This window comes from Bos taurus, chromosome 17, assembly GCF_002263795.3.
Source record: "Bos taurus isolate L1 Dominette 01449 registration number 42190680 breed Hereford chromosome 17, ARS-UCD2.0, whole genome shotgun sequence".
Lineage (NCBI taxonomy): Eukaryota > Metazoa > Chordata > Mammalia > Artiodactyla > Bovidae > Bos > Bos taurus.
In genome coordinates, this window is record NC_037344.1 from 8,303,569 (window position 1) to 8,326,615 (window position 23,047).

The 23,047-nt window shown below is 37.5% G+C and overlaps 1 protein-coding gene across 3 annotated transcripts in view; it reads left to right on the forward strand.

Annotated features, from left to right (window-relative positions):
• The window catches only part of IQCM (IQ motif containing M), a 509,303-nt gene that overhangs the window by 269,722 nt on the left and 216,534 nt on the right, over nt 1-23,047 (forward strand). For all 3 annotated transcript variants that reach the window (XM_059876235.1, XM_059876237.1, XM_059876236.1), the window contains one exon: nt 2,582-2,716. In XM_059876235.1, coding sequence (XP_059732218.1) covers nt 2,582-2,716 — 135 coding nt within the window. The remainder of the gene's footprint in view (nt 1-2,581; nt 2,717-23,047) is intronic.

The window sequence follows — 23,047 nt, forward strand, 5'->3', positions numbered from 1 at the left end:
AAAACTTCTTTTGTAACTTTTCTTTAAAAAATTTGAAACAGTAGTAACAAAATGATGTGAGTAAATAATATTTAATCAGAATCAGCAACTTATTGCCTTATGATGTAAAGATGCTACATTTTTGATAGTTTTAGCTAGTCATAAAATGTTTATTTTACAGTGGACTGTAAGTTCCATGAAGACAAGGACTGTGATTGTTTTGTTCAATAGTATACACTCACTATTAACAAAATACCAGTTTATCAGAAGGGCTCAAAAATATTTTTGAAAGGATAGCTTTCATTAACTTTATTAATTATGCTAAAATTATGTATCAAAAATATTTACCAATAACCAGAATTCTTTGAGCTAGAATGCCTCATTTTCTGTGGCTGGAGGTTAAGGAAGAAAGAGATCAGAGAGAGAAAAAGAGAGAGATTCTAGGTGAGCCATGGGACTCCGATCAGTTTCCCCCATCCAGCAGCTTGGTTTTCAGGGAAAAAAGTGTGAAGGAGCAAAGCGTTTGAGAGATGGAAAGGCAGGAAGAAGAAGGAAGAAAGAGAACAAGTAAGAGAGACAGAGAAAGAGCAAACTCTTTGCTCACTGAGGAACTACAGAGGGACTTCCCTGGTGGTCCAGGGGGCTAGGACTCTGTGCTCCCAATGCAGGGAGGTGGGTTCCGTCCTGATCAGGGAACTGCATCCCACGTGCTGCCACTGAGAGTTCGCCTGCCTCAACTGAAGATCCTGCATGCCGCAACATAGATCAACGGTCTCTCATGCTGCAGCTAAGTCTGGGTGCAGCCAAATTAACTGATTAAATAAAAAGAAACTCCTGGGACTCCATTTACTTAAAAATCCTTTAAAAAGTGAGAGGGAATACTGCTATCTTATTGGGGAGTTGATCCCAGGAAATACTGTTAGTAGAATGGAGAAATGAGAAGAAAAGACAGAGAAGAGAATGAAGGAAGAACATAAGGGCATTCTCCCCCAGATGACCATGTGGGCAACCAGAGCTTAATCCCTCTAGGGAACAATGGAGCCATCTTGCCACAAGGGCTGTGTTTATCCACCGACTCCCCCAGTCAGAGATTAAGGGCAACTCCAAGAGGAGCCTTGATTCCCTGGCACTTTTGACTCCCCGCACAGGTGGGCAGAGTAGAGTCCTGCAGCCAGAGGGAGCCCTTAGGCAATGAAATGTAGATGCTGGCAATTTAGAAAGTCAGGTTAGTTTGCACAGACATGTAAGGGACAAGGCAGTATGAATGGAGAAAACAATAGCAACTGCTCTAGTTTGCTTGTTTGAATATAGAGACAGTCATAGAGATACTTAATAGATATTTATGTTTATTTTCAGCTGTGTTTCAGAATCTGGAATAGCTACTTGTATTCAGGCAATTGGGCTTCCCAAGCAGTGCTAGTGGTAAAGAATCTGCCTGCTCCATGCAGGAGACCTAAGCTAGATGCAGGTTCAATCCCTGGGTGGGGAAGATCCCCAGGAGAAGGGAATGGCTACCCACTCCAGGATTCTTGCCTGGAGAATCCCATGGACAGAGGAGCCTGGTGGGTTATGGTCCATAGAAGGACAGAGACTGGTCACAGAGAAGGACAGGACTGAAGAACTTAGCCTTTACAATCACTAAACGTTTCTTGACCTTGTTGATACCTCAGGACTGTCCACCTCAACTGAGTGGATACATGAATGGATTAAAAATTGAAGTCCATATTGTTGATTGCCAGGGTGATACATTCACTTAGAAACCACTCTGGTGCCCTTTGCCATTTGGAGCCCGTATTTCAGAGCTAAACCTGTACTGAGCACAGACCTTCTCATCTTATAAATGTTGGTTAACAATCACTTTCAAGGGGTTAATCCATATACTTCAGAATGGAGACTCAATTTCACCTTTTCGAAAAGAACCAATGGAGAACTACACTTAAAAATCACGTGTGTCCGTTCCCTTGGGCATTATCTAAACCTTGTCTAACACCAAGTATGGGGAGTAGGTGAGGGGTGAATCAACTGAATGGTTTTCTGGGGAAGTCTTGAGCCAGGAGTCACAAAAGACATTAAAATGGGAAGTAGAAGTGCATGAAGTCAGCAAAAAGTAGACACTGTACAGGAAAAATCTGCAGTAACGTAAACAGTCCAGAGTGGATTCACCAAGCAGTTAAATGCGGGTAGAAGTAAAAAAGAGATGGAAAAATTAGGAATCAAAAGTAATAATAATAAAAAAAAGAAATGATGAAATACGTCAACAAAAGTCAGGTCCCCAGAAACCCTGCGCTATGTCTTATGATGTGGTTTGAACAGTGATGTTTGCAGAGTCTATGGACATCTGTCCAGCAAACCTGACCGGAGGGTGCCTGTGTTCTCTGTGGGGAAGCAAGTCCAGATTCCCTCCTGTGGGCCTGGGGAGGGAGAAGCATGCCCACTTCCTCTCCTCACACCCCCAGGAGGCTAATCTGCTGCTGCTCTAACAGACATCAGAATAAAACTGGACTGAAAGTATTTTTAAATCCCAATGATACTTTCAGGTGGGGAATATACGTGATATATTATTTACAAAGAAAATATTTTCGAATATCTTTTTCCTTTGTAGTCTATGAAACAATGTTTGCTAAAAGAGAAGATTGGCAAGGGTTAGAAAAAAGTGAACTCCTTAAGTACTTCAACGATTGTGGTCATTTCCCAACCCACCAGCAAATTGATGAGGTTTGGGACCTGGTCCATAGAGGTAAGTCATTTTCATTTCTTTTTTTCCTTTTGGTTTCTCCTTCCTTCTTTATTTCTTCCCTGTTTTCCTCCCTTGATCTTTTCTATGTTTCTTCTCTTACTTTCTTTCAGTTCAGTTCAGTTCAGTCGCTCAGTCATGTCCGAGTCTTTGGGAACCCATGAACCGCAGCACAGCAGGCCTCCCTGTCCGTCACCAACTCCCAGAGTCCACCCAAACCCGTGTCCATCGCGTTGGTGATGCCATCCAACCATCTCATTCTCTGCCGTCCCCTTCTCCTCCTGCCCTCAATCTTTCCTAGCATCAGGGTCTTTTCCAGTGAGTCAGCTCTTTGCATCAGGTGGCCATAGTATTGGAGTTTCTGCTTCAACATCAGTCCTTCCAATGAATATTCAGGACTGATCTCCTTTAGGATGGACTGGTTGGATCTGTTTGCAGTACAAGGGACTCTCAAGAGTCTTCTTCAATACCACAGCTCAAAAGCATCAATTCTTCGGCACTCAGATTTCTTTACAATCCAACTTTCACATCCATACATGACCACTGGAAAAACCATAGCCTTGACTAGACGGACCTTTGTTGGCAAAGTAATATCTCTGCTTTTTAATGTGCTGTCTAGGTTGGTCATAACTTTCCTTCCAAGGAGTAAGCGTCTTTTAATTTCATGGCTGCAGTCACCATCTGCAGTGATCTTGGAGCCCAGAAAAATAAAGTCAGCCACTGTTTCCACTGTTTCCCCATCTATTTGCCATGAAGTGATGGGACCAGATTTTTCTTATAAATCCCTTTTTTCAAATTGCTAAAACCTAATGTTAATATACATATGAAAGAAGGTTTAAATAACAGGTTAAGAGTTAATACAGTATCAACCTAGAGGGGTTGATACTAGAGGGTGGGATAGGGAGGGAGATGGGAGGGAGTTTCAAAAGGGAGGGGACATATGTATACCTATAGCTGATTCATATTGAGGTTTGACAGAAAACAGCAAAACTCTGTAAAGCCATTATCCTTCAGTAAAAAATAAATTAAGAAAAAAGTTACCTTTAAAGGAGTGGAGGAGATGATTTTAGCTTTTAAAAAGCTTTTAATGTATTTTTGATACAGTATGTTGTATCTGAATACATTTAAAACCACCATATTTTAAATACTGATGCTACAATGATTTCTCCTAAATATATTTGGTACAAAAAATATAGTCAAGTTTGAATGTTTAAACATTATAAATTATTGCTGACACAATAAAATCATTTCTTAACAGTAAATACGCGAAAGGATAGTATGCATTGTATAGGAATATTTAATAAGTTAAATGGAGCAACATTTCTCCTTTCTTTATACTGATAAGGGGGTGGAAATTGTCACCAAGGTGTGGGAAGTCTCAATGAATTTTACTTAACTCCTTTCTCAACATTTCTTTGTATGTCCACCCTAATGCTATGGCTTACTAGCATGTTTAGAGATGATGAATGAGGTACCCAAAATTTAATTGAGAGGAAAAGGTAAACAAATAAAATATTTCAAGATCTTTTTTTCTAATAGAGGAGAAGGGCCCCCATGCCAGTAAGAAGGTATGATTAATGTTGGAGTGACTAGGCTGAAGCTTCATCATGGGTTGAAGTTCTTTTTGTTAGTTCTTAGTGTAAATTGACCTAATACTTTACCTACGTACGGGCTTTGTTTCGCCACTGTTGCATCCTTAGTACCCAGAAAAGTTTTCTAGGTAAATTTGTTCACAGACTGGAGAAGCATCCAGGTCACTTTGAATGTTTAAGCAACTTTTTCCCACTGAAAAAACATTGAGCATTTATAATAGAAAATCTGAGAATATAGAAATATATAAAATTACTAACAAATAGCAATTAACATTTGATGCTTATCATTCCCAGTTTTTTTCCTTCACATAGAACAGTTTTATGAAAATTGGAATTTTCTACATGTTGGGCTCACTGGTAAAGAATCCGCCTGCCAATGCAGGAGACATGGGTTTGATCCCTGGGTTGGGAAGATCTCCTGGAGAAGGAAATGGCAACCCATGCCAGTATTTTTACCTAGAAAATCCCTTGGAGCCTAGTGGGCTACATTCCATAGGGTCACAAAAAGTCTGACACGACTTAATAACTGAGCACACACATGTTGGAAAATCTACATTTTTTGCTTAACAATACTCCTTAGTTCCCAAGCCATAAATACCTTTTACAACATTATTTATGACTGAGCAATAACTCTATCATAAAGGTATTCTGTAAAGCATTTACTATCGTACATTTAAATTCTTACCATTTTTCTTTATAATAAATAATAAAATTCAAAAAGTTGAATGCAGCGAAGTAGAATCAATTAGAGATTTCAGAAACTTATTCTGATTAGTGTTAGTAATTTAAAAACATAAGTTTTTCTTCCAATTAAATTTCATAGTGGTATTTTCCTTTATTAATTATTTTAGAGTGTATCCTAGAGGCTTAGGTTTAGATTGCCTGGATTTAATTCCTGACTTCATCACTTATTAGCTGTATGTCTTTGGACAAGTTATTTATCTCTGCTATTTCTTATTTTATTAATATATGTTTAAAGCAAGATAATGCTATCAAAATAGTTGGGCTATTGTGACTTTTAAATGAAATAATTCATGTAAAACTTGTGGATCATTTTAAGTACCAATAAATGTCTGTTATTCTTAAATAATTCTTTAGTATACTGAAATAAGTTATGAAAATTAATTTTCATAATTTTTAAAAATTTTGAAGATGTTAAAATATTGAACCTAATTGTTGAATGACTTATTTCTATAGATATTTTTGTATTGAATGTCATCCATTGGTTTCTACCCATATCATTTCTTGATTATCATAATGACCTGCGTACTACAGGAGATAATGTTCGTTTATGCTCATTTTACAGATGAGAGAACTGAGACTTAGCAAGTTTTTAAAGCTTATTAGGAGAGCTGAAACTTTAACCCTGGGCTTTAACAATCAAGTTCAATGCTCTTTACTATGTGGAGTAGAATTTAAAAGTTCAGTATTACAAAAATATAATTAGATGGATGATTAAAATGTTCTTGACAGCAAGTACTGCCTTTTATCTTTCACAGACTAGATAATGCCTTGTGATATAGTAGGTTTTCTGTAAATGCTTCACTCTATTAAATTTCTTATTAAAACTAGAATTTTCAAAAGAACAGTTAGCTTAAAAACATACTCTTTTTATTATAATGCCTAAAATTGGGAAACTTTCCTTTATAGAAGAAGCCACTCTAACATAATTTAAAATATATATCCAATTGTGTTGCTACATCCAGTTAAACAATTCTAATTCGTAAGAAGCATTAGTTTTAAATAGAGATAGTCTAAAATAATAGAAAGAAAACCAAAAATTTGTGGGAAATGGAGCTAGTGTTTTCTGCTTGCTTCTGGTAAGGGAATCTGATTTTATGCATGTTGGATTGTCAATCATCTTCATTCATACTGACTTCTTTGATTGTGGATAATAGCTCCAGGTGTGCAACCTACACATTTTTTCATCCAATAGCATATTTCACCAGCTCATGTGTTCTTAATTCAATTGATTAACTTCTTCAGTGTATGACACCAAGTAGGTCAAAGTTTCAAAACTGTCTTTGCGTTCAGGTATTTTTAGCTTTTTTTTTTTTTCCATTTTTTTTCCTTCTTATCACTATGGTAACAAAAATTGTAACTGAGGATATGATTTTTGTCTGAAAATCTTTCTTTGGGAGAATGAAGCAACTTCAGACTGAATGTAGAGGCTGATCTTGAAAACTGAAGACTATGGAGAAGGAAATGGCAACCCACTCCAGTATTCTTGCCTGGAGAATCCCATGGACGGAGGAGCTGGGTGGGCCACAGTCCACGGGTCGCAAAGAGTCGGACATGACTGAGCGACTTCACTTTCACTTTACTTTCACTTATGCAGACATGAGAACATTTCCTTGATGTTCATTTACATCTCAACAATTGAAACTAATAACAATAGAATGACATATATTAAAGAAAATAATACATTTCATTCTATATTATATACTCACATCTGCCTAATTTTTAGAAGTTTGAACTTGGGAAATTTTCCAGCATTTTCTCAACATGAGAATAGAAAGTTTAGTTTGTTTTCAGCAATTAAAATTACCTCAATAATGAAGTCCACTTTCACTGTGGAGCCCTAGATGAAAAGTCTTAAAACCTAAGACATTCTCTGCATCTGAAGAAACAATAGTTTGAGGTAGGATATGAATTATTTCAAGCTCCCACGTTGGTGGCAAATTGTAACTGTGGCCTGGGCCCCTGCTCCTTAGGGCACAGTTTTGTTTACTAAAAGCAGACAACACTGGATTTCCTGTTATATTTTCAAGATATGACTTTATTTATAAACTGGGGATAATATAATGATTTTCCCCTATTTTTTTTCATATGAGCAAGCTCTTTAACAATAAGATTTTGTCTATGCAGAAAAGGAATTAAAGAGGATTTTTAAAAGATAATAGATAGTAAGAGTATTCGAGGGCCAAAGAAATTCTAACAATGAAAGAATGCAGAAGTATCAGAGGTAATGTGTTACAAAAACCTTATTTTAAATAACTTCTAAAAAAGAAATTTAACACATTTTTAGCATAAAGCATTTTGAAAATACATACTAAAACCAAAGACGAAATGAAAACTACTAGCTGTTTTATGTTTCAGAATGACATGTGGCTACTGCCTAGAGGGTCGCCAGGTCTTACAGAGATCTCTTAGTGGGCTGTAAAGGTTGGGGAAAGTGTCTGGCAATCTGTCTTCTTTTTATATAATAAAATAATCCTTTTTTAATGTAATTTTATATAATAAAAATAAATACACTATATGTTGCTAGAACAAATCTCAGGCCGTGAGCTCACTGCTTCTCACAAGGAGTTAATTTTTATTTCTAACCTCCATCCATCAAACTTCAATTTCAATCTGTCTGGCTTTTGAATTTCTTTGTATGAGATTGTGACCACATAACAGTTGAGGGCTACGTGGCGACATAGCATGTGGGGTGTCCTGACCAACTGAGCTGCAGTATCTGCACCTTTATTCTTACATTTCTGATGAAGTGTGTTATGTATACTGTTGACGCCCATGGGTGTTGACTTTTTTGTCACCTCTTCATGTCAATTGAACTTCCTTTGACGGCTTGTTATGTGGAGAAAATAATTCTCATTTTGCGCTTATTGATATTGGCCAGGTCTTGAGATCCTTGTCATCATCTAGTTGAGTAGAGCCTATGACCTATATAGGTCTACATTTGTTCACTAGAGGAGGACAAAATGCTCAAAAAATGCAGAGGCAGGTAAATAAGTATAATTCCTAGCACAAAATCACATTATCAGAAATGAAGCACTAAAGATGATTTAGGCATGTGGTCACTATTAGGAAAGCCTGGCAGCTATGCTGATGACTGAACAACAGGAAGAGACTTTCTAATATCACCTCCCCTCCACCAGTGAGTTCCCTGAATTGTACTGCCATGACATTTTTTAGCAGTATTAAATATTTTGTTATGCAACACTGGATAACTTGAGAAGTGTTTGATGTTTATCCCACCTGCTCTGATGGGTTTCCTGCTAACGTCTCATGAATCTACAGACCCTTTCTGTGCACTACATATATGTAAAGGTTTTTTCAGTGGTGTCTATAACCCTTGGGTAGCAGGATGCCATTTTTTCCCCTGGTATTTTAGTAGCTACTCTCTAATGCTTTCAGCCATGTGAAAGATAAAAGCACATTCTCTTATCCAATGGATAATTTCAGGTACAAGTCATAAAGTGAAAGGAAATTCATTAGAGCATATTATATGGATGTCTTCCTTAGTTGAGACAATCCAGAATTTTTTTTTATAAAATCATTGCAAATGTTAACAAACATCTTTTGAGTTCTTAATATGGGCTGTGAAATGTAATGTGGTTCAGAGGTCTCAGTCTCCATAATAACTGGAGGGACATGCACATTTTTAACGATAAATACAGTGATGTAAATGTTTATGCATTCACATATATATCAAGTGCTAAAATGATACCAATATAAATTATGGCTAAAGTTTGGAAACCAGGGAAAGTTATAGAGTGTACTTGAGATTTGAGAGCATCACTGTAGGATGTGTTAACAAGGTGATTACAAAAAAAAGACAAGGTTTAATGCATAAAGGATTGTGTACAAAGCAAATTAGAATTTACAGGGCTGCTAGTAACTCTGAATAGCAGAGACATGTGTCTGCTGGGTGGGTACCTGGAGAAGGCACGATGTTACTAAAACTGCTGAATAAAAAAAAAGATGCCAGATCATTCACTGAGATCTAGTTGGACTGTGGTTGCTTCTCCCTATAGGATTTTCCTTGTTTTAAGTCCCTTCTCCACCTGTCATCTGCCTATGGGAAATGGTTGTTTCCAAATTCACAATGCAAATTAGATTTTGGTTATAAATCAGTTATGTGACAGTAGGAGCTATTTAAACACTCTTCCCTAGAGCTCAAATACCCCCTGAATAAACTGGAGACGGAACCCTCGGGGCAAAGAGCAATCCTGAAACATGTGTCATCACCTTGCTTCAGCTACCTAATCCAAGCAGCTGCTCCTAAAATTCCTCCTGCTTTCTCCTCTAAAACTTTTAAAAAGATGGTTCTTGACATTTTGTCTCATCTTACATTATTTAACACTGCTAATGCCTTCTATCACTTCATCCATGGCTGTGCCAAGCCTATGAAATCCTGTGCTAATGATATGCCCTGAGAATGGCCATCGCCTTTGGAAGCCTTGTTTTCCCCTAATTGCTATCCTACCATCATGTGAGTTGTTACTCCAATTATTAGGTTACCCTAATTAACCATTCTGGGTTTCTTTGAATCTTTTATTATTTAGGTTGAAATATTTGTACTATTGTTCTATAAGCTGCACAGAGAATCTGATTAAATGGTGTAATAGTATTTAACACCAGCTCTTCTTCTAAAGCCTGTCTGTTTTCTTTAAGTAGAAAATAACCATCTTTAAGAAACAACAGGAACAGCAGGGGTTGGAGAATGGAATAACTTCAATAAAGGTATAATTACTTTCATAAGTCTGTTCGAGAGCAAGGCTTTAGGTTTCTTTTGTTAGATCAATGTTTATTAAGATTACACACTCAGTCTTCCTAACACGCAGAGATCCACCAACAAGCCTTTGTTTTATATGATTGAATTACTATAATATCAGGAATATAAATTCCCTGGTGAGAGCAACTTTGCTCTGCAAGGCTCTGATAAATGAAAGAAACATTAATATAAAATGTTTCATCAGAAATTCTTGTGAAATGCAAAATTTTATGATATAATTATTCCAACATCATAAACATGGCATTCAAGAACTTTTTTTTTTTCTGGCATTTCACTTGATCCAGAATACTGTGATTTCCCACAGCGAAGTGAAAACTTTAAAAGGACTTAGAATGGTTCTCAGACCTTTACAGTCAAGTAAGTTTTACAGTTCTCAGTTTACTTCTTAAGTCTCCTTTAGGAATGAACGTTTTCTAGCATTTCAGAATCAAGCTTTCAAAAAGAATTAAGCTCTGCTCAGTAAGGCACCATGATACTGCTATGATGTGAAGTCTATCACGCTGATCTAAGTTATCAGTATTATTGAAATGAAAGCTTATGATTCAGATTCATAAAACCAAGCTTCTTGCAGAATGCTGTGAGTTTGGCAGCTTAGAGGCCAAAAGTTAATGCTAAAGGATTGTTTCCTTAAAATTTACTTCTTTAGGTATAAGCCCATCAGAGTTTCACTTTGGTATTTCTGTTTCCAAAATTTAAACTTTGGTGACTGTTGCTGCATTGAAATCAACATGCCAGTACTGTTGTGTGGAAGTGTTATTATTACTTTTTAAATCAGAGTCATGTTGGCCTGTTATGCAAGATGTTTATAGAGCAAACTTTTTTTACAGAATAGCTTTCCAGGAATTTTATTGTAAATATCTCATGTTTCTATTCTTTTGAAGTATTTCTGCCAATTATTCTTTATCTCCCAATGCTTATATATTTTTTAGTATGATGAAGGACCAAGCATCCTTTTAGATTATGTTGCTTAGTGGTTTGGATAGAGAGGACTTGATTTTCACATATGTCCTTGAATGCAGTTATAATCCTTTGTGGTAAAAATAGGAACACATATATAAGCACATTTGTATGGCATGTGTATTATAGTTAGTAACTCCCACCAGCACTAATAACTGCCTATAAGAAAGGCAGATACTATAATCTCCTCTTTCTCTTTATTTTCTGTGGAGTTTAATCCATAGTACCAATCGGAGAAAACATAAATTTGATTATACACCTACAGTTTATTGTACATATTTTCTAGCAATTGAGTTTTGCATTTAATATCAATCACTTAAACTCATGGCTCTTTGCCAAGGTTTCATAACATATTCGTGTATTTAAATGAGTTGTAAAGTGAATTCCAAATCTTTTGATTGTAAGGAAGTTAATGTACCCAGACTTTCAAAGTAAGAAATAAATTTGAATGGATTAAATGATAATCCCTATAACTTTCGCTGTCTGGAATTCCAAAGAATTGGTTGAGGAAAGAGAGGAGAGAACTGTCACTTGTATGCTGGACCTGCACTAAGATGCCTGTGCCATGCAGGTGAGCCTCACCTTTGGGTGACTGGAGCCAGAAAGAGAATGAGAACACTTGTGTTGCGTTAACGTCCCATATCTGCTAACTAATTTCTAGCAGGTAAATCTTAATCTGCCCTTGGAAAAACAGTTCTAATCATTGTACAGAATAAGGAGTAGTGCAGCTTCTCAGGAATGAGATGATTGTTAGTATAACTACTGCATACCTCTTGCTGATGGCATACTTTTGTATTGTTGGAGGATACCTATAACCAATCATTGTTTGGAATACTCCTAATACCATGGTTCTCCATGATGTTTCAGTTACAGTAAAAGACAAAGAGGCCTGTTACTATAACTACCATATTTTAAATAGTTAGTCTGCAGATGATAACCATCTCCTTAATATCCATTTGCAGGACATAGCATTTGAAATTGGAGAAGGCAATGGCACCCGACTCCAGCACTCTTGCCTGGAAAATCCCATGGACGGAGGAGCCTGGTGGGCCGCAGTCCATGGGGTCGCTAAGAGTCGGACACGACTGAGCGACTTCACTTTCGCTTTTCACTTTCATGCATTGGAGAAGGAAATGACAACCCACTCCAGTGTTCTTGCCTGGAGAATCCCAGGGACGGGAGAGCCTGGTGGGCTGCCGTCTATGGGGTCACATAGAGTTGGACACGACTGAAGCGACTTAGCAGCAGCAGCAGCAGCATTTGAAATATCTTGAAGATTTTTTTTTCGCTATTTATTTCCAGTGGTTTTATGTTCTCAGTCTTCTGAAGGTGCTTGCAGAAAACAGTTTTCATGATCTTGATCTCTCATTTTCTAGAGTGTTCATTTCTAATGATTGCATTCTGATAGTTACTTAATTACTTCTTAGGTTGTAACTAGGTTTTCTTGTTCGTAGTAACATCTTTCATCTTTCTTTTTAGCCTGTTACTCTCTAATCACCTCTTGGTATCTTTTTGGCTCTTAGATCTTTTCAACAAATCTGCATCCCCATGGGGACTTTCAGCCCGTTAACTTTCCTATATTTACAGTATTGATTTTTGTTGTTCTGACCATAAGTTGTGCTCTACTCTTTGTGACCCATGGATTGCAGGCTCCTCTGTCCTCCACTATCTCCTAGAGTTTGCTCAAATTCATGTCCATTGAGTAGGTGATGCTATCTAACCATCTCATCCTCTTCCACTTTGTTCTTCTTTTGCTGTAGATCTTTCTCAGCATTGGGGTCTTTTCCAGTGAGTCGGCTCTTTGCATCAGGTGGCCAAAGGATTGGAGCTTCAGCATTAGTCCTTCCAATGAATATTCAGTTGAATTCCTTTAAGATTGACTTGTTTGATCTCCTTGAAGCCCAAGGGTCTATCAAGAGTTTTCTCCAGCACAGTTCAAAAGCATCAGTTCTTTGCCACTCAGCCATCTTTGTCATCCAAGGCGCACATCCTTGTACATGGCTACTGGAAAACCACAGCTTTGACTATGTAGACCTTTGTTGGAAAAGTGATGTCTCTGTTTTTTAATAATCTGTCCAGGTTTGTCATAGCTTTCCTTCCAAGGAATAAGTGTCACTTAGTTTCATGGATGCAGTCACCATCCTCAGTGATTTTGGAGCCAAGAGAATAAAATCTGTTTCCAGTTTCCCCCCTTCTATTTCCTATGAAGTGATGGAACCAGATGCTATGATCTTAGTTTTTTTAACGTTGAGTTTTAAGCCAGCGTTTTCACTCTTCTCTTTCACCCTCATCAAGAGGCTCTTTATACAGTATTCATAACCCCAGAGATTTTTGTTTTACCTTTCTCCTTACTCATCTTAGATTCATTCCATGGTACCCATGCATCCTTTTTAAACCTCCTTACCCTCCTCACTTTTTTTCCAAGAGGCTGGATCTGGTAGAACCAACTTTCTGCCTAGTTCATACAGATAAACATGGCATTGCTGGAGAAGAATATAACTATGCCGATTTATTTCACTTTCAATTTCTGATCACAAATGTCAAGTGGGCCCTCAGAACTGCCAACCAGTTTTATTCCACTTTTCAAGTTAATTCAGGCTCCTCCTCTCCCTGATTAATAGTCCACATGAACTTGGCCCTCCTCAAACTTTAAACATCTCGTCTTTCTCCTTTCTATTCATGACCTTGTCTCTAATGAAACTGAAAGAGCAGACACATTAGAAAGGACTACTTTGTCTTCTGACCTCCCAACCCGTCAGGCTTCCAGCATCTTCAGCCTCAGAGCCTGCTTTTCTTCCTCTTGCAATGGATGAACTTTCCCTTTCATCCTTTCTTGATCACAGAATTCTGTCATCTCTGACTTACTCAAGGATTTTACTCCTGTCTTTACTTTCTTGGGCTTAGAAGGTAAAGAATCTGCCTGCAATGAAGACCTGAGTTCGATTCCTGGGTCAGGAAGATCCCCTGGAGAAGGGAATGGCTACCCACTGCAGTATTCTTGCCTGGAGAGTTCCATGGACAGAGGAGCCTGGTGGGCTACAGTCCATGGGGTCGCAAAGAGTCGGGTATGACTGAGTGACTAACACTTTCACTTTACTTTCTTGCTCCAGATTATTTTCTGTCTCACCTCTATCAATTATTCTCTCTGTGAACTGTATCTTAAGAGCATATAGACATGCTAAGAAACTTTCCATCTTACAAACACCCTCCCTGGATGCTATGTAATCTACTATTTCTTCATTCTTAAATTACCATTCCATTTCTTTGCTCTCGTTTGTAAGAAATTCCTCAAACTATTGAGTCTATTTGCCATGTCTGTTTCCTTCTTTACTGCCCATATCTTTTTTCTTTTTAAGACATATTATGAAATACTTTAGGCTTCCCTGGTGGCTCAGATGGTAAAGAATCTGCCTGCAATGCAGGAGACATGGCTTTGATACCTGGGACAAGAAGATCCCCTGGAGAAGGGCATGGAAACCCACTCTAGTATTCTTGCCTGGATACCATGGACAAGGGAGCCTGGTGGGTTACAGTCCATAGTGTCACAGAGTCGGATATGACTGAAGCAACTTAGCACGCACACATGAAAGCACTTTGGATGTATAAAAAGAATCCATGAAATATATAATAAACACCAATTAAGTAGTGGGCTAATGCTACATACATCAACTAGATGAATATTTGTAAAAGGAAAAGTTATAAGTGAAGAAAAAGTTTCAGAGACACATAATTTATTATGTTGACAAGTTGTAGATATTCAAGATTATATTTTATATTGCTTGAGAGTACATGTATATGTAGTAAAATCATAAAGACATGAATGGTAAAGGAAGATAGCAAATTCAGAGTAATGATTACTTCCCTTTTTCTTTTTTCACACCAAAGAAGAAACAGCTCTGTAAGGAGTCTAGGCATGTCAGGGAGCCCAGTCAGTTATGGAAAAGAGAGGGAACATTGGTACAGAGTAAGAATGTAGCATTCAAAATACCAAGTGTGAAACTAAAACCTCCATCTTAATAACCTAACAGTCAGATATGCTGCTAATTTAGCCCAGATGAAACTTCTCTGGAAGCTGCTAGTGAAATAATGAGATTTTTGGATAAAGGGAGAGCTCTCTGGCACAGGTAAATCTGAGCTCCACATTAGGTTGTGGGTCTGGGAGAGAGAGACATAGAGGGAAAGATAAGAGGAGTGATATGCTACTTCTACCAGATGTCAAACTTCCACTTAAATCTGGACCTGTTTCTGGGTTCATTTCTATTACAAATCGTTCTAATTCCTTTATCTCTGTATATCCTTATGTGTGTGTGTGCCGAGTCGCTTCAGTTGTGTCTAACTCTTCATGACCCTATGGACTGTAGCCCACGAGGCTCCTCTGTCCATGGGATTCTTTAGGCAATAATACTGGAGTGGGTTGCCATGCCCTCCTCCAGAGGAATCTTCCTGACCCAGGGATCTAACCCCTGTGTCTTGCATCTCCTCCTTTGGCAGGCAGTTCTTTACTACTAGCACCACCTGGGAAGCTGGTACGTCCCTGCACCAGCACTTGAACTGGTGTTTTATAATGAGCCATACCTGGCGAGGAGAGTTTACCACTTTATTATTATTTTTTTTTTTTGCTTTGGACTTTCTTGATTTTTTTTTTAACTTTTATAGAAATGTGAGAATTTTTTCTTTCCATTAAAAATTCAGTTAATGTTGAGATAATTTGTAGACCGTGGACCTCTTTTTAATATTACTTTTTTCTGCTAATAGGTTAAGTCTTTATGTTTTATAAATTATACAAAAATTATAAAATTACATATTTTTACATCACATATTTTGCATTTACACATTATGTTTCTCAATGGTTTCCTTTCTAAAGATCTTATAAATTATTGTTTGAATTATTTCCTTTTTTATTTTGTTGTAGTAGGAATATATCCCATGAGATCTGTCCTACTAACAAATTTTTAAATGCACAATATAATGGCAACCCACCCCAGTATTCTTGACTGGGAAATCCCACGGACAGAGAAGCCTGGCAGGCTACAGTCCATAGGGTTGCAAAGAGTCAGACGTGACTAAACAACAGTAACAACAGCAGTGCTATTGAATATAGGTGTAAAATACTGTGTTGGATCTCTGTAGTTTACTTATCTTGTTTGGTACTTTCTTTTGTTGCTGTTCAGATGTGAAGGAGAGTCAAGTATTTTAATGTTTGTTAATTTGGGTGCTGGGTATACAGAGCTCATTTTCCCCCTTGATTTCATTTCTATATGTCTGAAATAATTAAAAATAAAATTTAAAAAATCTCCAGTTCCTTCATATCACATGTAGAATAAACTCCAAACATCCAAGATACGATATGTTTTTTACCTTTCCGACCTCAGGTCCTACCCCCTCCCTCTTGCTTGCTCTACTCCAGTCAGGCTAATGACATTTGCTTTTTTGAATACAGAAAATTCTTTGCATTTGCTATTTCTACTATTTAGAATTTTCTTTCCTCATGGATAACTCTTCTAGAATTTTAACTCATATTCCACTCAAGTATCATTGGCTCAGAAAGGCCTTTCCTGATTTTCTTCTCTGAAACGTTCCGCTCTCCTCCCGCTGTCCACTGCCGTCGGTCCTCCTCCATTGCTTTGTTGGTTATCGTTCAGTCCCGAAGTTGTGTCTGACTCTTTGCAACCCCATGGACTGCACCACCCCAGGCTTTCCTGCCCTTCACTATCTCCTATAGTTTGCTCATGTCCACTGAGTCGATGATGCCATCCAACCATCTAATCCTCTGTTGTCCCCTTTTCCTCCTGCCTTCAATCCTTCCCAGCATCAGTCTTTTTCACAATGTTGGCTCTTTGCATCAGGTGGCCAAAATATTGGAGCTTCAGCTTCAGCATCGGTCCTTCCAGTGAATATTCAGGACTGATTTTCTTTAGGATTGACTGGTTGGATCTCCTTGAAATCCAAGGAACTCTCAAGAGGCACCACAGTTCAAACCATCAATTTTCAGTGCTCAGCCTGCTTTATGGTCCAACTCTCACATTCATACTTGACTACTGGAAAAAAACTATAGCTTTGACTAGACAGACCTTTGTCAGAAAAGTAATGTCTCTGCTTTTTAATATGCTGTCTAATTGGTCAGAGCTTTTCTTCCAAGGAGAAAGTGTCTTTTAATTTCATGGCTGAAGTCACCATCTGCAGTGATTTTGGAGCCCAAGAAAATAGTCTGTCATTGTTTCCATTTTTTTCCCCATCTATTTGCCATGGAGTGATGAGACCAGATGTCGTGATCTTAGGTTTTTGAATATTGAGTTTTAAGCCAGCTTTTCCACTCTCCTTTTCACCTTCATCAAGAGGCTCTTTAGTTCCTCTTTGCTTTCTGCCATTGAAGTGGTATCATCTGCATATCTGAGGTTGTTGATATTTCTCCCTACAATCTTGATTCCAGCTTGTGATTCATCCAGCCTGGCATTTTGCATGATGTATTCTGTATATAAATTAGATAAGCAGGGTGACAATATACAGCCTTGATGTACTCCTTTCCCCATTTTGAACTGGTCAATTGTTCCATGTCCGGTTCTACTTACTGCTTCTTGACCTGCATACAAGGTTCTCAGGTATTAGTGGCTTCCAGCTGTTTAATATTTATTTTTCTTGTTCTATTTATCACTATCTGGTATTACATTAAACACATATTTTGTTTGTTTGTTTGTTTATAGTCTGTGTCCTCCAACATGCTGTTGATTTCAACTTGACAGGGTTCTTATCTATCTTGTTCACTGTGATGATCCAGTTCACTGAAGAGAACCTTGTATACAGTAAGGAGGGGAGAGATGGTATCATCAGCCACAGCAGGATGCAGGACCTATGCCAGTACTAAGGTGAAAAGAAAATCTTCCCAAACTTCCTCTAAAATTAGTGGATTAGGAAAAAATGAAAAAGGTAGCCTATATCCATATAGTCCTAGAGATGATAGAAAGTAGATGGTTCAGTTGACATACCTTGTTAGTTACCCTTCAGGAAAAGTCTGCTCTTCCCAGAAGTCTGCAAAATTCTTCTCCAGGCAAGTCTGTGGAGATCCTTGAGTAACACACAGATTATGGTTTCTTCTTCGGGAGTAACCTGTTTGGTCTGTTGAAAGATGCGACTTTAAGCATGGGGCATCTCTTTTAGGTCTACTGTGTGCGTCGCTTCCTAGGGATTGAGCATGGTCTGGGTCCTGGTATCACACCAGCATCACCTTTGTTTACCAGGTTTCGAAAGGACATTTTGTTCCTGTTTCATTAATTTAGTTTGTGTGGTGTTTTTAAGGTTTTTAAGGTGAAAACAGCTGTAATATATCCTGAGGCCATATCTAATAAAGCATATTCAAATAGTTTTCTGCACTGATCTGGTGAACTTGAGGACATGTGTTCATAGCTGGCCAAGTGTGAGTCACCCAACAAAAGGGCAAGTTAGAAGAGGATTAAATCTGATTACGATTCAAATGCATGAGGTGATAAAGGAGCCGGCCTTGCTGCCAGGCAAAGCTACTTTCTTATGTGGCCAACATGGGGCTTGAGTGACCAGTTATGTTAATCAGACACCTGCTGGAAACATTGTGTTCATAGGAAGGTTAATAAACAGTACAGGGCCCGTGTCTGTTATGAGCCAACAGGAATGGACTGTGTAATCAGGACAAATGTTTAATATTAAAGGCATTATTCTTACTGTTAAAAGAAAAATAAGACAGAATGGTAACTTGTATGCAGTTTCCTCTGCGGAATTGGTTCTGATAGTGCTGCATGTAATGAATTTTTAAAACTGGTAGCTACCAGCTTACATTCAAGAAATTATTGTTTGTAATAGTTTCTGCAGACAAATGCATTGAAATTAAAACTACAGATTTTTTTCACCAACAAACCTAGTGTCTTTGTCAGCTTGGGCTCCCATATATGGAATATTTAAACAACAGATATTTTTCCTCACAGTTCTAGAGGCTGGAAGTCAGAAATCAAAGTGCTGGTAGATTTGGTGCTTAGTGACAGTCCCCTCACTGAATCCTAATCTTGGGGTGAGAGTTAGCTCTCATGTCAGTTTCTTTTGAAATAAGGACATTAATTCCATCATGGGAACGCTACCTTCATGCCATCATCTCAGCCTAATTATTGATGCTTCCCAAAGTCCTCACCCTAATATAACATTGGAGCTTAGGGCTTCAGCATATGAAGTTTGGAAAAGATGTAAACATTCAATCCATAACAACAAAGGGATGCGTATTTTACATAAGGCAACACATCTGCAGGTTCATACATGTCAGTCACTTCATGTTCTTTCTTCTTCCTGTTCTGGAGAAAGGACTCAACTATTAAATCTGCTTTGGTTGGTGCGGCCAACTCATGCTTAGTTTAGGGCTGCCTACTTGAGGGAAGTGATGATCATGATCTACTTAGAGTAAGCTGAACTGGTAATTCCCTTCTCACTTTGACATCACTGTTGTAATTTATTTATTGCTGAGATTATAATTCCGGGAGCCAGATAGGAAAGCACTTTGGCATATAACTAGAATTCCCCTTGCTGTACTCATCTGTAAATGTCCTGTAACTTAACATATGCGTAAGCACTTTTATGAAAGGTTAAGTGGTGCAGTTGTAAGGAATCTGCCTGACAAGGCAGGAAACACAAGAGAGGTGGCCTTGATCCTTGGGTTGGGAAGGTCCCCTGGAATAGGAAATGGCAACCCACTCCAGTATTTTTTTTTTTTTTTCATTTTATTGCTTTTATTTTTTATTTTTTAACTGTACAATATTGTATTGGTTTTGCCATATATCAAAATGAATCCACCACAGGTATACCTGTGTTCCCCATCCTGAACCCTCCTCCCTCCTCCCTCCCCATACCATCCCTCTGGGTCGTCCCAGTGCACCAGCCCCAAGCATCCAGTATTGTGCATCGAACCTGGACTGGCGACTTGTTCCATATATGATATTATACATGTTTCAGTGCCTTTCTCCTCACTCCAGTATTCTTTACTGGAAAATTCTAGGGACAGAGGAGCCTGTTGGGCTACAGTGTATGGGGTCGCAAAGAGTCGGATATGACTGAGCAACTGAGTGTGAGGAGCATGAGAAAATAATAGAATTATTTGTAAATTTTTATAATAAATGATTTCCTTAAAATAGAGTATAACATTTCACAATAAGCAAAATGTGTAGGAAATAAAAAAAAACATGCCAGAATGTTTAGAGTGTTTTTTTGAATGTTAATCCTTCACATGCAGCTTATATATTTCAAATACTGGCATAAAATATTTTTTCATGGAATACCTAGTTTCAATGTTCATAGATATGTTCAATTGACAAAAAACATCAAATTGTTAAAGTTCTATTTAGAGCATTTTGTCATTACACTGTTGATTATTTATTTATAAATTAAACTTGGATTCGTTTCTCACGATTACACAGAGAAGTATCTTTCATTCTGTGTAGATTAAATTTTCACTTCTGTAATGTAAGCAGGCTGCAAAGTGCTTGAGGAGAAGCCATATTTTTTTTCACATTGTGTAACTTTGAAATTTTTCACTATAAAAAACTTTTTGATGATATAAATAATGTGGTATCATAAAATTAAAATTTTTTCTATACTCTTCTTGCTTATATATGCATATGAAAGTGTGTGTTTATGATTATTGTTATTTTATAGACTAGAATCATATTTAATACACTTCTCTAAGTCTTTATTTCACTTTAGCAGTATATCATGAGAACACTATTTTTTGAAAATTATTTTTAATTGGAGGCTAATTGCTTTACAATATTGTGATGTTCTCTGCCATGCATTAATGCAAATCAGTTATAATTATATATATATACATAATATATTAAAATAAATATATATCCTCTCCCTTTTGAGCCTCTCCTCCCCTGTGCATTCTACTTCAGTAGTTTATGATGGAGTGAGTGCCAGGCAGGGCTCCCTCTGTTAGACAGCAGCTTCCTGCTAGTTATCTGTTTTACACATGCTAGTGCATGTATGGGAGAAGGCAATGGCACCCCACTCCAGTACTCTTGCCTGGAAAATCCCATGGACAGAGGAGCCCTGTAGGCTGCAGTCCCTGGGGTCACTGCGAGTCTGACACAACTGAGCGGCTTCGCTTTCACTTTTCACTTCCATGCATTTGAGAAGGAAATGGCAACCCACTCCAGTGTTCTTGCCTGGAGAATCCCAGGGACGGTGGAGCCTGGTGGGCTGCCCTCTATGGGGTCCCACAGAGTCGGACACGACTGAAGTGACTCAGCAGCAGCAGCAGCAGTGCATATATGTCAGTGCTATATCTCAATTTGTCCTAGCCTTTCCTGCCTCCACTGCATCCACAAGTCCATTTTCTACATCTCCATCTGTCCCTGCAAATAGGTTCATCAGTACTATTTTTTATAGATTTCATGTATATGTGTTAGTATATGATATTTGTTTTTCTTCTTAATGCTTTGATAATATTCCATAATATATATCCACTCCACTTTATTTGGTGATTTTCCTGTTGATCAGAATTTGTTTATATTTTGGACGATTACAAACATCATTTTATATTGGTGCTTTTATTTCTATGGGATAGATTTCCAAGAGTGAGATTATTAAAACAAAAGACATAAATTGTCTTACATTTTCAAAAAGGCACATTCAAACCCCTCCCCCGCCCCCCCACCAACCCTCCCACCAGGAAAGGTTGAGTATAATTTTTATCTGAACTGCCAATTTGGTGAGTGAGACATGATTTAAACTTAACATACATTTCTTTATCTGTGACATTTAGGTGCTCTTCGTACATTTGCGCTCTCCCAGGGTTAGGGTGACTAATATGGTGCCCAAACCTTTTGTTCCTCAGAGAGGATCTTCTGGCCGGTCGTACTTCCCTCCACTTCATTATCCCCAGCCAGGGGTGTTGATCCCTCCCCAGAACCAGATTACTTCTCCCTTCCTTCCCAACTCCATGTGGATCTTTCTTTACAACTTTGGTTGTGAAAGAGCTGCTCTGCTAAGTCCCCAGGTTGATTTCAGCAGAAGTCGCTCTATGTGTAGTTGTAGTTTTGATGTATTTATCTTGACCTCTTTCTCTGTATTTATCTTGACCTCTTTCTCTGTTTTATTATTTTGATTCAATATATTTTATTGATAAATTAGTTGGCATTGTAGTGACTTTTCTAGAATAACCATACATTTTAACATTGGGTCCTGCTGTTTCTATTTGGTAGTATTTTATTTAGAATAGTTCAGATATTTTCACAAATAAGAGTGATCTGTAGATATTTTAGAATGGCTTCATCAGGTTTTACAGTTAAGATCATGTTGGTTTTAAAAAATAAAGATTTTTCGGTCATGTTCTATGGTTATGGAAAGTTTAATTAAAATATTAGAATGATTTCTTTTTTAAAGGTTAGGTAAAACCTAGGTATAGGATACTTGGTCCAGGTTCCTCTTTGAAAAAAGGATTATTGATCACATTTCAATCTGCTGTAAAGGAATTACTTTATTTAAATTTCCCATATTTTGGATTAATGGTGGTAATTTATATTAGCTTTAGGAAATTATTGATTTATTTTAGGTTTACAAGCATATTGCAATCTAATTTTTTAAATGTTTGCCAATAATTTAAAAAAATAGTTTCTCTATGAGTGACTATATTTTATACATTTTCTCATCTTTGTCTTTGAAATTGCAAGGGTTTCTGTGTTGTCACTGTGAAGCTCTGAAGTTTGGACTTAGAACATTACTTTTAGATTTGTTTCATTAATACTAGATTTTACCTTTAATACACTTTTATTATTTTTAAAACATTTTAAAATGAGTATAAGTTGATTTATTTATTGTTGTTCTCCCTTAATAATGAAGGACTACAAGCCTATAAATTTGATCTAATTATAGCTTAGATGTCCTAATTGTTCTAATGCTGTTTTCTTTTCATTCCTTTCTCAGCAGGGGTAATTTCAGTTTCTTTATTTTAAAGATTTATTTAATAAGGTTTAACTTGAATAACTTTAAAGTGAACACATAGTAAGCATACAGCTAGATGAATTTTACAACTTACACATTTGTGTAACTACAGATAGATCAACATATTTGTGGCTGTTGTTCAGTCACTAAGTCATGTCCGACTCTTTGTGATGCCATGAACTGCAGCACAACAGGCTTCTCTGTGCTTCACTATCTCCCTGAGTTTCCTCAAACTCATGTCCATTGAGTCAGTGATGCCATCCAACCATCTCATCCTCTGTTGCCCCCTTCTCCTCTTGCCCCCAATCTTTC